Below are 15196 nucleotides of genomic sequence, written 5' to 3'. Positions count from 1 at the left end.
ACCTGAATAACATTCCCGTACTGAATTACTGTTCCAAGTAGTTTTTTGTTTTCAGAGTCGTTCTGCTTCTTCTCCAGGTCAGCTGCATGCTGTGAAGCAACAGACACATAAAAGAGGTGTGTTTTAAAAAATGAAAACAGAACACCTCACACAACAATTTTCACTGATACCACTTAAACACAGTCATTTGGTGAGAAGTAATCTGATTGGTTTGCTGGGCAACAGAGTAGTAATGTTCTCAGCCAAAAGAAATTACACTTCAACAGAGGAGCTTCAACTGAAAACTCTGGCTCACATCTCCATAGAAACGAACAAGAGATTGTAATCTTCCATTTTATGACTGTGTGGCCAGATAGCAGATTGCTTTAAATGGTATTGCACCACAGCAGAAAGAGAGAAAGGAGAGTGTAGAGGGCAGAAAGGTAGGACAGTAGGAGTGAAATGTCTATAAAAGGACTTTAAAATTCTACCTCAGAAAATATACATAATCCCTTTGAAACCTGCTGTTAAGCTGTGCACAGCATCAACATTTCTTTACATTCACTTTGCAGCCATGCTTTCATTTTCATCCAAATTGAAACTGCAAAATGAAAATGTAAACTTTTGAAGAAGTTCGCCTTCCCTATCTCTGTTCTCTTTCTTCACCCTGCGAGCCTCGAGGACAGGTCTGTGTGTATCGCTCTGGTCCGTGGTGACTTGCCGGGAGGTGATTATGTCGTCACTTGACTTACATGGAGCTTGTTGAGGAGCACTGTGTCGGTGTTCCCTCCAGGCTTCGCTGCTTTCCAGAACTGCTTCTGGGCTGAGTAGCGGTTCATAGGGCACAGTCTGAAAAGACAGTCTGCACAGAGAGACAGAGACAGAAATAAATACAGACAAAGATTCATCTATAGATATGGAGATATGTGGAGAGAGAGAGAGAAAGAAAGACACACTGTAGAGGCAAACAGACAGATGTTCACATAGATTGGTGCATACAGAGAGACAGAGAGTCAGAGAGAAAAAAAAAGAGACATAAACAGACATAGAAAGATACAGTGCCAAGAAAGAGTAAGAGAACCGTTTGGGATTACTTCCATTTATGTATACATTTGTCCTAAAATATGGTCAGATCTTCATCCAAGTTACAATTATGAACAAACACAATCTATTCTAACTAATAACACACACACGATTGTATTGTAAACATCAAACATTCACAGTTTAGGTTGGAATGAGATGTTACCCCCCTCAGCTAATGACACTAACAAAAGCTAATAAGAGTCAGGAGTTATCAAACCTGCAGTCCCATCAATGAAACCAGATTGGAAGTGTGGCTTCGAGCTACTTAATGAATTATAAAAAACACTCAAACAGTTTCAGTTTGCTGTTCACAAGAAACATCTGCTGATGTGAAACATCCCTTGCAAAAAAAAAAAAAGATCTCATAAGATTTTGGATCAAGAATCGTTAATTTGCATAAAGCTGAAGCGATCACAAAGTCATCTCAAAGATTTTAGATATTCATCAGTGCACAGTTTGACAAACTGTCTATAAATGGAAAAGTTTTAGCTCTGCGGCTACTCTCCCTGGAAGTGAGCGTCCAGCTAAGACGACTCCAAAGGCAAAAGGCAGAATGATCAGAAATCTGAAAGAACCTCAGAGAAACAGCTAAAGGCTCGAAGGAATCGATCGAGCTGGTTAACATCTCTGCATATGGTGTTCTGCCATGGACACCACGGAGGAAGCTCTCCAAAAAAAACTTTGCCTGCATCCCTGAAGTTTGCCAAAGAGCAGCTCCACACTCACAACACTATTGGGAAAAATGTTTTATTGATTGAGGAAACTATGGTTGAATTGTCTGGGGAGAATATGCAGCACTATGTATGTCAACATTAAAACATCATCCCAAAGGTAAAGGACAGTGGAGGGAGCATCATGATTTGGGGCTTTGCAGCCTCGGGGCCTGGACAGCTCGCCATCATCACGGGGAAAATGGATTCCCAAGTTTATCAAGGTATCTTACAGGATAATGACAGTGGGGCTGTAAACCTGCTGCAGCTTAGTAGAAACTGGGCGATGCAGCAGGACAATGAGCCTAAATATCACAAGTAAATCTACAACAGAAGATCCACCTGTTGGAGTGGAGATGCTGTGGAATGACATGAAGAGAAATATCATCCCTAAAAGAGATATCTTAAGAATATGTCCCAGCTGAAGCAGTTCTACAAGGAAGACTGGTTGAAATTCCTCCTGAACATTGAGCCGCTCTGATCAGCAGCTACTGGAAGAGCTCGTTTCACATTATTGGTGTCAAAGGAGGTTCGACCAGTCATTAAATTCAGTTCACCTACTATTTCCACCAGCATTGCGAATGTTGAATGGCTGTGCTCAATAAAGCGACAAAAGATAAGAATTGTCCGTGTTATTACGTTAGGCAAACTGTGTTTGCCCACATTTGTGATTGAGATGAAGATCAAATCACATTTTATGACCAATTCACACAGAAAGGTCATTCCAAAGGGTAGGCATACCTACACTGTAAATACTTACACAATATATGGAAATATATTAATACGCTCTGAGTGAAACCTGGAGAGGACTGCACTACAGTGTGGGAAACACGTCACAGCCACAGCTAAACATAAAACCAACAAACACTAAAGGTCTGAGTTTCTAAAACAAGTTGAAAGAAAACATTAAAAAAAACACACAAAACCCACAGTTTAACAAAAGATTTTTTTTTTTTTTTTTTTTAAATACATGATAGGATTAACTGAATAAATGACACCTTTTTGACATGTCCGGTGATATATTCAAAGACTTGAGGAGCAAAAAATATAAACACACACTGTTTCCATGCACTCCTCTCTGAGCATCTGTGTGTGCTTGCACTTCAAACACAGATTCATAATTGTCCTGAATGAAGATCAAAGGCCTTTGTCAGTTTCAAGGAGGAGTGATGAGGGACAGGAAAGCATGTATATATGTGTGTGCGTGTCTGTGTGTGTGTGTGTGTTGTGACAGAGCAATAAGTTGCGGTCAGTCAGAGTCAGTGTTTGTAACCACAGCAACAATGAGACGCTACTGTCGTCAGCAGACTCTGATTGCGCTGCTCATTTTCATAGATAGTGTAGAAACTCGACAGGAGGGGAAAAAAACAGCCCCTCCATTTGCATGTGGATACAATTTTAGCATGACAGAGTTCCTCTTTAGTCCCAGAAGAGTTCCTCTTCTGTGACAAGCTGCACAACGACTGCAACTGAAGCACACACAGACTTTTACAGTCACCGAAAGCTCAGTTTTCAGTAAACCAATACGCATGAGCTAGTGTGACAAATTTCCCTACAGAGTTAATCTTCTGTCCACCAGCAACTCCTCCCTCCGTGTCCTGGCTTTCCTCTGGCTTCACCTCTCATCAGACCGAAGCTCTCTTCTGAGAAGGCGAAAAGAGGAGAAAAAAGAAAAATCTGTCCATCCTTCCCTCATTCTCTCTCTCTCTCTCTCTTTCTCCCCTCCTGCTATAGCCACAGTAACATGACCAAATAAGGCCAGCCAAGAGAAGGGGAGTGGGATGACAGAGGGAGAGAGAAGAGGGTGGGGACTCCCTATCTTCCCCCCTCGATATTCTATCATCCCTCCTTCTCTTTCTGAATTCCTCTAACCATTTCATGCACTATTCTCTCCCTCAGAGTTAATGGTCTCTATCTCCCAAATCTTCCTCTTGCCCCCCCTCAACCCCTCACATCAGATATGGTTTACTTTAGCTTGACCCAAAATACGGTTAGAAAAGCAAAGAAAAGGAAGTGAAAGAAAAGTGTGGACAACAGGAAGTAAAGAGAGTAAAAGAATGTGAATCAGACAAAGACAGAGAGAGAGAGAGAGAGGGAGAGAGAGGGAGGGAGGACAGAGAGATGGTGAGACCTTGAGCTATTCGCTGCTGTAAATTGAGTAAATGTGTATTTCTGTTCACACAAGTACATACAAATAAAAAGTTGTTAAGTTCACACCGGAACTGGATCGAGCTTGCAAGTGTAAAAGCCAACTGACAATGAACACACGTCGACTGGAAGCTCCTGTCTGACGAGTGAGCTGCCCTATAATTTGATACAGCCATTTTACAAGTAATCTCAACTCACAATCACAACATGTAAATATGAGTGTCATGTGTGACAGATGATCAGCTCGCATTGGTTTGCCTTTAATCACAGTCAGCTGGGAAACATGTCAGTTCAGTAATACTGATATCTGGAGTGAGGATTCCTTGTTGGGTCACTGTGCAGGAGAAGTGGTGGGACTAGTCCAGAGGGTAGAAAACTCAGTGATTCATTAACATCCCTGCAACTGAAAACACTCTTTTACAACTGGAACCCCCGCTGCATACATGTGACTTTATTCAGCTCTCAAATATCTATTTGAAGTCAGAAACAAAACTATCTTTGATACTGGCTGCCCCATGTACACTAACCTAATATAATGTAGCATGCTGGTAAGAAAAACAAAAAAGATAAATATACTGAAATATCACCTTTAGCTGCCAGCAGGTTTTTTCAAGTCACAAGCTTTATATGCAAAATGCAAGCCAAATGAAAGTCCCTCAGTTCTCTGAATGTTGACTATTAAAATAAAAGTGGACTAGCACATTTTTCTCAAAACTGTGTTTATAGTATTTTTACAGTGCTAATATAAAGTCCTTCCATTGCATAAGCCTAAAAACTAAGCCTTTAAAGCCAAGGTGGACATTTATTCCTTTTCTGGCCAAGAGTTAGAAAAGAAGACCAACATCACTCTCATGTCTGTTAGTTAAATATGAAGCTACAGCTAATAGCCACTTAGCTTATCTTAGCACTTGGACTGGAAACAAGGGGAAACACTAAGCCTGGCCCTGTCTGAGGGTAACAAAATCCACTTTCCAGCACCTGTAAAGCTCATTAATTAACATTTTATGTATTGTTTGTTTAATTTATGCAAAAAAATGTATTTGAAGTATTTGCTAGGCAACTAATGTACTTTACAAGTGCAAGAACACCTTCACCTTCAGGTAAGGTTTCTCAAAGTGTGGTTATGGAAGGCAGCTTTGTTTTTGTTTTGTTTTTTATTGTTTTGTGGTTGAACTTCAGACTCAAATGTTTTGATTTCAAAATTTCAATTCAGTCCAATGTTTTAGGAGGTCAAGTCTCTAGTCCTCATTTTGTGCTACTTAATCTAAATTTCAAGCCTCTAACTACAGATACAATCATTACGTGTAGGACCATGACTAGATTCACATTTGGGAAAGTGATGCACTGTAGCTTACGCTTGACTAGACAGGACATTGACCCTTTACTGGTCAGTATACTGAAAAAAAGCAACCCTACAAAATGTGCAAACACGTGTGTACAACATGTGCGGTGTATAAATGCAGTGTTAGGCCTGAAGAGCTTCATAATGACAGCATGTTAAATGATGCATGTTAAAAAGGTATCATGCCTCAACAAAAATGAGCCCTCTTCGTCAAACTCAACAAGATCGCTCTGTCTCTCACATACGCACACATACTGTTGAGAGAACAGCTGACTCAGAGCTGTGGAAAATGGTGTTAGATTCTGGCACCACCTTTAAGCAAATCTACCGTGTCTTGGTACTAATCACATGCAAGAAGTCACTAAAGGGGGGGCCTCTGACTTTTGTCTGTGCCTATTGTCTGTCCCTTGGAGTGGGTTAAGACAATAGTTCTGGGGGATTCAACGCTCATGAGGGCAATGATGGACCTGCCTTAACTGAACCCAAGAGGTGTTTAGTTGTTGGACTTCTGTGCTTGCCATGGATTGGTCATAACAAACACCATGTTCAAACATAAGGTGGTTCATAAGTATACTTGGTACCAGAACACCTTAGGCCTAAGATCAATGTTTAACAAGCGGAAGAAGGAGACCTTTCAGGCCTGGCTGGCCCAGGGGTCTCCTGAAGCAGCAGACAAGCAGCGGCAGGCCAAAGCGCTGCGGCTGCGGCTGCGGCTGCGGCTGCGGCTGCGGCTGCGGCTGCGGCACTGATGCTGAAACCCGGGTGTGGGATGAGTTTGGGTCTGGGAACACCTCGTAATCCCCCAGGAGGAGCTGGAAAACGTTGCTATGGAGAGAGACGTCTGGACTACTTTGCCTGCCCTGCTGGCACTGCGACCCGACCTCGGATAAGCAGCAGAAAAATGGATGGATGGATTCAAACATACCTGGAGGAGAGCTTTAAATGATTTTTGTGGACCTTGTCTATTTATGTGTTAGAATATCAATGGTGTCATGCATACTATGAGTGGTTTTCTCAAGGGCAACAGAGAGAAAACAAACACCAGCTCTTTAGGCATGAACAGTCTGATAAAAAGTTAATTTAGTCATTAACAAACTTCCCCAGATTCAAGAAGATAAACTGGAAGATGATTATAGCCCCGCCAACCATAAAAAGTATGAAATGCTATAAAGCCAACAGAGAGGACTTACTTTTAAGGAAGTTTTATCAGTGCAGCTTTGATAGTGTAAGAAAAGCAACAACATAAGCAGCCTTCAGTTTGATGTACTGTACATAAACACAAAGCTACATAATTTACAATGGTACAATGGCAGAACTAGTAAAGACTAAAACTCAAATTTCCACTTCATCTCCTCTACATTCTCTGTTGTCTGTCATAAAGCACATCATGTGAGAAAAATCCTGACATGTCCACATCACAAAGAAGTCATCTGTGTTTAAACACAAACAGGGACGTGATTAGACAATACCTAGAATTACCTAGAAACAAACATTGCACAATACTTCTTATATTCTGTGTCAAATCAAAAATATCCTCAAAGATCTGGCTTGTATAAACTGCTATTCGCTCCAAGGTTCTTATCCTGTTGGAGAAATTATAGAGGAAGCAACTAATCCCTTGCAGTGCATTTAAGACAATAAATGGGCCGACCAACAACAGCTTCCCTTGACTGTTTCCTGCAAGACCTCTTCTCCCTCATAAGACAGGAAAGCAATACATGCGGTTATTAGGAGAGGAAGGGACTAAAGACAGAATGGTTCCTGGTGTTTATCTCAGATGAACCACCCAGTTAGTCTGCAGTGTGTCTCTGACAGCGGCAGTGGTTAGCATGGGTAGACAACAGATTTGTGGTGGTAAGGAGTTAATGCTCTAAAATGAGGTATAAATGTTCACTGTGCATCCACAAGTAAAACAACGTCTGAGGAAATTAAGATAGGAGACAAGATGGCAAAAAAGGTTTTTTTAAAAAGCAAACAACCCAAGAGTTACAGATATGTGAAGCCAGGAGACACTATTGCTTAAATGGTTTTCACTTGCTACTGGTTTAGCAATAGTAATGTTAGGCTACTAACAAACAAGAGGAAAAAATGGCTCTCGCTTTTTCTGTGCAAGCAGGGGATGCTCTGATACCCCCTCACTTTCTGTTTTGTTTCTGATTTCTGAGTCTGTTCCGATCCTCCTTTTTCTCCCATATACTGTAAGATGTACTTTAATCTAATTTTGTATGAGGCTTCAATATTGATCTTCCTTTTTGTCTGGGCAAGTGGGTGATGCATATCAAGTGGAGGCAAGGATAAATAAAGACCGACTTGGGCTAAAGTCAACTATGCATGTGTGATTGCGCCACGACCCTAATGATTGCCCTTACATGCTGTTTTCTGGCAAATGGTGGACATCATGTACTTCAAAAATCTGCCAATTACCAACATCCATTTACTATCCATATATGTCAATGCTACTAGGTTGCATAAAGCTTCGATATGCATTTAAAGTTTTCAGCTTTGGGAAATACTGCTTTAAATATTTTTGCAAAGTATTAGCAAATAATGGTGACTGATGATTCAGTACAGGAAAATTAAAAGAGGATGACATATGAACAAAGCACCATTCAATTTACACTGCAACTTCAACACACAACAAAAAGCACTGCCACCATAGCAACTTCAAATAAGACAAGTGGTCTGACATTCAAATGACTGAGTGATGAAGTATAAATCAGAGAGAGAGTTTTTTTTTTTTTTTTCTTTTTTTAAACTGACACAAAGCAATGTTACAGTGCTTTCTATGCCTTGGATGTTCTGACTGTAGCTCTGTGTACTCTGCTGAACTGTGTGTAGGTGTGTAATGGTATTTCAAATGCTGTCTGGGTGAAATACAAAGCAAGGCAACTGCGTCCTGATGTCTCAGCGTATGCTTACGAGTGAGAGTGTGATTGTGTGGAGGGTGCTTGTGTTTACATTGGGAGGAAATGTTAAGCATACCTCAGCAGTGACAGTATAAGGCCCGGTAGACATGACTATTCTGGCTATGTGCCCTTATATCGTCCACTTAGTGGGATTATCTCTGCACAACTGTGTTTCTCTCAAACAGCTGAGAGAGCCTCCCAAATGAGGAGGGACAGAAGAGCTTTTGTGCTGCCAAAGGACACCCAGAGGACTCAAATTAGAAGTTACCAAAGAAGTTTGGAGGAAAAAAATAAAAAATACAGATATGTAAGCACATACTGCCAGACTGTTTGTGGATGTTTGAACAAGGGAAAACGTGTTTCTTGTTTGGTTTAACAATGTTTCACACTTATAAAAGAGTTTTCTATGGCAACCTCAATTTTGTACAGCAAATAATGGCTCACAGCACTCCATTTATTTTTTAATTTTAAAGTTGTTTAGGTTATTTATCTATCTTATTTGTGATGTTGTCAGACTAACCGTGACAAATCACAGTGAGGCATTTCACCAGAAAAGGCATCAGCAGTGATTATTTTGGTATTCTATTCCATACTGATTCTAAACAGCTTTCTAGTGTTTACAGTAACGTGTCAGTGACAAAATCAACTGTACTCAAAAAACCATTGTTCCACAATGCAATATATAAAGTAAATGGAGGTGCTGCTGAGAGTTAGAAACCGTGGTGGGAAGAAGAAGAAAGATCTTGCAAAAAAAACAATAAAAAATAAAACCTTTAAAAAGACATTTAGCCTTCTCTTTGTGAAGTTTAACTGGCAGCAGTGTCCCTGTTTGATTCACATATAAAGGTGCATGTATGGCATCATTTCCCATTAGTATGAAACAATTAATTATGTTGTTTTCTTGTACACTAACTGCAAAAAAACAGTATACTGTAATTCTTCCATTGAGGACATTTTGACATGGGTTAGGGTTAGTAGGAAAAGTGCAGATGTAAATAATATTAATAATGACTGAACTCTACTTTGCTGCTTCAATTTCAGGGTCCTGGTTTTGTGCACACACTTGACATGTTACAGCAGAAAAAAAGCACAGGTGGGCAGGTGGTTCTGTTTGTGTCCCAGTGAATCTGCATGCAAAACACCAGGACCCAGGAACTGACACAGCTGGATGGAGCCATCATTCATTTTATTAATTACACATGTCACAATGACTGCTCTGGAGAAAAATGATCTATAACTAGATTTATGAAGTCATTTGCAGGTGGCAACGCCAAAATAGGTGTTGTCACTTTAAAGGGGTACTACAGCAGTTTAGCATTGCGCTTCCATGAAGCTGAAGGACTTGAGAGAAGCAGATTAAGAAGAGGGGTCGAATCAGAAGCAGCAGGGTCTGAGATATCCTGACTTTTACTCCATTGTATTGTACCATCAGCCTCTTCTGGTCATGACCAGCTGGCATGGTGGAGGACTTACTGAAGCCACTTTAGCAGCACTTATAGCTTATGTTCAAGTGTGCTGTAGAGGCAACATCTCTTGAACCTAAAGCTTTAGCCACAATTTCATGTTTTCACATTGCGTTTGTGTTGCACAGATGTTGGAAAAAAGGTAAGGCAGGTAAAAATGTCTGCAACATATACAGTTTATCCTGCAATAATTAACACATTTATTTGGCAAAGGTGTCTAGTGTCCTGCAGTGGATCATATTTAGGACAGGACTCCTTCTCTGAGTGGACTGTAGCTTGTGATGCGTTTTATAAGTGAGTCGAGGGAAAACCGAGTGTGGGAGGATGGAAGTTTAAATAAGGCAAAGTGATTAGTGAAAGCCTTCCTGTATAAGTGAGCCAATAGGTGGATCCCACACTACAATCACATGTTTCCTGCCAATAATAGCCATACAAACAATTATAATTAAACAAACACAGTTTTGATCCTGAAAGAGCCAAAGCCGCATTGTTTCTCTTTGGTTCCAGACACAAGCATACTCTCCAAGTTCAGATATAACACACAGTATGCTATTAAATCAGTCTTCATCGTATGATTTTTAAGTGTGTTTATAGCAGAAAGAGATGAACACCATGATGCTAAGTCAACTGCAAAATAGATGTTTATGCTTGGTTGGGTGGTGATCATGGTTTGGATGGGAAACTGCAGTTGTTAGACAAGTACAGAGGCTGCCAGCATGTTTTTGATGCCATTTATTTCAACCTCCCTGTGTAGGTCCAGGGAATAGGGTCACTGAAACACACACAGCAACAGAGACAGAGAGAAAGAGGCTCGTCTTTCATGTTGCTGCAGGCGTGGACGTATCAGTCTGCACTCTGTGTTTATCGTGCTGACAGTGATTGTCTCTCTAGAGGGAGATAACCTGTCCTGGGACACCAGAGACCCACTGAAGAGCTGAGCCGTGTGGGTCACTGCTCACATCAAAGCTTTCTACTTTCTAAATACAGTGCACTCTTCCTTGTACCCTTGAGACAGCAGATAGCGTCGTAAAGTGTGAGTGTGTGCAAATGGAATACATGCTGTCTAACACAGATCAAAGCCGAGCTGCAGAACCTTAAAAATCAAGTTGATTAACATTGCAAAGATTTGAGAGTCTGCAAAGCAACAGTGTAAAACTAGTGATTATAAATCTGCCAATTGTTTTTTCAATTCACCAAATAATTGTCTAGTCTGGTCAGAAAATACAATTTCAAAAAGCCCTTTATTGTGTAATCAATCTGCTTGTGTTATTTAACCAACAGTCCAAAATCCAAAGATATTCAGTTTAAAATCATATATTAGGCAGAGAAAAGCAGGAGAAGCTGGAACTTGATAATGATATTTATGCATGAAAAATGACTTAAACATCCTATCAATAATCATAAGAGTTGTTGATTATCTTTCTGTTGAAGACTAACTTATTAATCAACTAATCAGCGCTACATCTCTTGAACAAGGTATCCTTAGGTTATTCCAAAACTGTGAAACTTGATAGGAATTCTTTAACTTGAAATTTAAAACAATGCATTAAGAGGATATTCCTCATACGTAACTTCTTCAGCAATCAAACATCATTTATCTACCAAAGATCCAATAATGTTGCATTTTCAATCAAATATTTATTCAGCAGCATCAAGAAAAAATACTGCTTTTTATATTTTGTATAAGAGCCTGTAACATGTTCCACAGAAGCATTCAATAACACCCATATTCTGTGCACAATGTCAGGCAAGGCCTCTCCCCAGAGATAGAAACCTCTAGCCTGAGAACTGAGGGTCATGAGTTCTACTTCCTGTATGAGGGCTAATAATAGCGGGTTAACCCAAAGAGGCATCTCAAGGCTTTTGTTTGGAAAGCAGCTTTTCAAGTGTTGTTGTTTTCCAACAAACCAACATCAGAGCTGATTCTCTCCATCTGCCTCTACCTCCGCAGACGAGGTGTGCGAGCAAGCACACACAGCTATAAATACATGCATGGATGCAGAAGCACGTACGCGTGCGCGCAAACACACACACACACCATTAACATTGTCAAAAGCAACCCTGTTTGAAGTCCAGTGGGCAGAGATATTGTGGCTGTCACCAAAGAAACACAGCATAACACATTCAGCAGAGCCCACAGTATAAACAGACAGCAGTTAGAGTGATGATGTCAGGCCTCAGGAAGACGAGAGGAGACCACTCTCTCTGACTCTTACCTCTGAACTTCTTCGGAGGGTTGTTGAGGTCCCCCGCATCAGGCTGGACGACACAGCGGTCATCCACCAAGCTGTGAATATAAACACATAAAAACACTATTAATCACGCGCAAGCACTGCACAGCACACACACTGTTGGAAACCAGACGATTTGTGATCTGTGTTCTGGATATCTTGGATATGTTTTGGTGTTGTGTCTGGTTGGTGTCTGAAATCATAGGTAGATAGGTAGGTATCAATTATTCAATCAACATAACATCAATGCAACCATTTTGATGATCAATTTATTGTTTAGCTAATTTTTTTTTTTTTTTTTTTTTTTTTTTAAAGCAAAAATGCCCAAGCTGGTTCCAGCTTCAGATGTGAATATTTGGTGGTTTCCTTAGTTTTCTACAATAGTAAACTGAATATCTTCGCCGTGTTGGTCGGAGCCATAATGGCTGTTTTCTGATACTTTATAGACCAAATGATAAATTGATTAATAAAGAAAATAATGCAATTTCTTTTTTTAAAGTTTTTTTTTTGGCAGTTTTTGCTTTTATTCAGACAGGGACAGTGAGAGAGTGACAGGAAAGTTGGGGAGAGAGGAGATGACAGGCAGCTAAGGCAGCTGTAAGGACCAAATTGGTACGCGCTCTACCAGTTGAGCAACCGGGCTGCCCCACAATGAAATTTTTCAGTAGTAATAATAATTTCTTTAAAAGCCCTAATCCCAACCCAATTTCTGTCTGAATTATCTTTTAATTATGTGATTAATCACTTAAAAAACTGAATATAGCCTAGCAAAATATAAAACAAAAAAAGTAAGTAAACACAGCAGTAATCTTCACAATAGAAAAGCAGGAAGTAGGCTGTATAAGGTTTCGCCTATTTGCTAAATAAATTACTTAAATGATCATCTGATTATCAAAATGGCTGTTTAATGTTTCGATAATCAAATACATTTTCAGCGCGATAGTAAACCATCATAAACATACTTATTGAGATGTATTGATAGTGGTCTTTTGCTCCTGTATCTGAGTTGTTGCATGTCATATTTTTTTTATATATAATCATGTGTGTGCGCTGGTTTGGCTGTGTGTTAAAAGAAAAAGAGTTAAACACAGCCAAAAGCACTCACAACATAAACTTCTGCTCGTGTTTCCTATTTTCATTGAGAGCTCTAACACAGTTGCAGCATGTTTACTCTCCCACTCCACACAATAAAGAAAATCACTCTGGATTGGATGAGCTGTGGGCAAGCGGGAATTTCTGGTGACAAATTTAGCTTTTACTGGCTTAGAATAACACTTGTCTGGACACCTGCCAAATCCCACATCCATTTCAGGCCTTTTTCCCGGGGAATGTCTACAGTTGTCCAAACAGACCTGTCTACTCCTCCTCCCTGTACACCTCAAAGAACAAGGCTGCAAACTTAAAAAAAAAAAAAAAAGTCAGGACATACCTGGGATCTAGAAATTAGACAGTATATATGTGTGTGCGGTCATCTGCATGTGTGGGACGATGCCCATAACTTGCTGATCCCTCTCAAGAGTGGTCAGTGATTAACACGAGTTTAGCAGTTACACATCTGAACAAACAGGACAAGTGTGGCTGCAGGCTCACAGTACAAAGCAGCATTTTTAACATTTAATTTGCTCACAGACCCCTCTCTCCAGTGACCAAACAGGAGCTGGGGCTTGCTGCTCAGCAGGAGGAGGTATAATGATCAAAGGGGTTTTCTCTCTTCTCAGTCCAGCTTCTTCCTCTGAGTACAGAAGATCTGGTGAATGCTGCTGTGTTGGTGGTTTGTGCGTGTGTAGCTCAAAGCAAAAACTGTCATCACATTTTTTTTTTTTTTTTTTAAATATGTGCGCTTGTAAGTATGTGCACAAGCATGTCTGTGTGTGTGTGTGTGTGTGTGTGTGTGTGTGTGTGTGTGTGTGTGTGTGGGATGCACTGGAACTCGAGAAAGGCCACAATGTCTCTACAGTGACTCAGTCTTTGCTGTAGGTCATTCCATTTTTCATGAGCAGGGGGTGTCGGAGTGAGGTGGGGGGGGGTGGACACTGGGCTGATAGCACTTCTGATGCGTGACACCATATACAGCAGCTTCTAATAGATATGTGCTGATTTCTACCACAAAATATTAATGCAAGCTTCCTCTTATTTCCCCTTTTCTATTCAGAACAGAAGAGGAAGGGTTAAATGCGATAAGTGTGAATAACAACATATACTATACTAACAACAAATACTGCATTTGTGATACCTCAAGACCAATATATCCATTCTGTTCATGATCAATGTGTATCTTACTTCGGGAAAATCAATAGCAGTTCTGTTCTGTTCCAGATATGATGGAGATGGAAGACAACAACACAATATTACTGCCACTGTGTGGGTAAATGAGTGCTTGTAAACAAGAGTTTTACCATTAGTGTTGAGCACTGTGCACAACACCACATCAGCGTTTCTTCCTCTGACTCTACCCTCCACACCCACTCCTGCCACACTCTCCCAACACATGCACGCTTTATCTTTAACGATGCATTTGTCGCCCCTGTATTTCCTCTTCTCCCGGCACTATCAGTGGTGTGGGTCGGTCGTGGTCAAAAGCATCACTTCAAAAAGGCCACCCTCTGTTTTCACAGCTTTGTTCTGTGGGATGAACGGCAAAATTACAGCCATTTATCTCTCCTGACCCACCTAGTTAATCCCATTCTGTCACTGACAGTATCAACTGATGGCTGTGATACAGGCAAACAAATGTTCATCAGTCGCACGCGTGACTAGGATAAGAAGGAAAAGCTCTTACCGATGGAACCAAAATTCAGTCACCACTACTAGTGTGATTTCCTTCCTTCCAAACACTGCTCAGATTGCAGTGGAACAGAGAGATGTGTGAAATGGGCTTACACACACAACACACACACACACACACACACACACACACACACACACACACACACACACACACACACACACACACACACACAATGTTCAGCCAATAAGATGGACATACCCCAGGGTGCTGATGAAACCATTGGTGGATCCCTCTGCATACAGGGAGCAGATGTCCCCAATGTGTAGGAAGCTGGACATCTTATCCGACATGTTCGACACACGCAAAGGGAACACCTGCAGCAGGAGAAAGGATTTTTTAAAGAAAAAAAGAGTACATTCAGTTGAAAAGTAAACATTTTAAACATTTTTCACACCCTGTTCTGCATCTTAGAAATGTTACTGTCACAAATCATCCTTACTATGTCACAATGATCTCCAATTACATTTCCTCAGCTGCAGATATGTAACACAGGGTGCACTCGCAGATATGATAATAGCAGAACTCGTGTAGCTACAGAGCTCCCAG

General features: G+C 40.6%; 1 protein-coding gene across 17 annotated transcripts in view; it reads right to left on the bottom strand.

Annotated features, from left to right (window-relative positions):
* The window catches only part of LOC130180391 (inositol 1,4,5-trisphosphate receptor type 1), a 67786-nt gene that overhangs the window by 51692 nt on the left and 898 nt on the right, over positions 1-15196 (bottom strand). For all 17 annotated transcript variants that reach the window (XR_008829410.1, XM_056393899.1, XM_056393905.1 and 14 more), the window contains exons 2-5: positions 14849-14964; positions 11848-11918; positions 732-841; positions 3-89 (exon numbers count right to left, since the gene is read on the bottom strand). Coding sequence is in view for 16 of the 17 variants with exons in the window: in XM_056393899.1 (XP_056249874.1) it covers positions 3-89; positions 732-841; positions 11848-11918; positions 14849-14940 (360 nt within the window). In the remaining variant the exon portion in view is untranslated. The remainder of the gene's footprint in view (positions 1-2; positions 90-731; positions 842-11847; positions 11919-14848; positions 14965-15196) is intronic.

Source organism: Seriola aureovittata, chromosome 2 (genome assembly GCF_021018895.1).
Source record: "Seriola aureovittata isolate HTS-2021-v1 ecotype China chromosome 2, ASM2101889v1, whole genome shotgun sequence".
NCBI lineage: Eukaryota > Metazoa > Chordata > Actinopteri > Carangiformes > Carangidae > Seriola > Seriola aureovittata.
The sequence above is the reverse complement of the archived record's forward strand: the minus strand, read 5'-3'. Positions and strand labels throughout refer to the sequence as shown.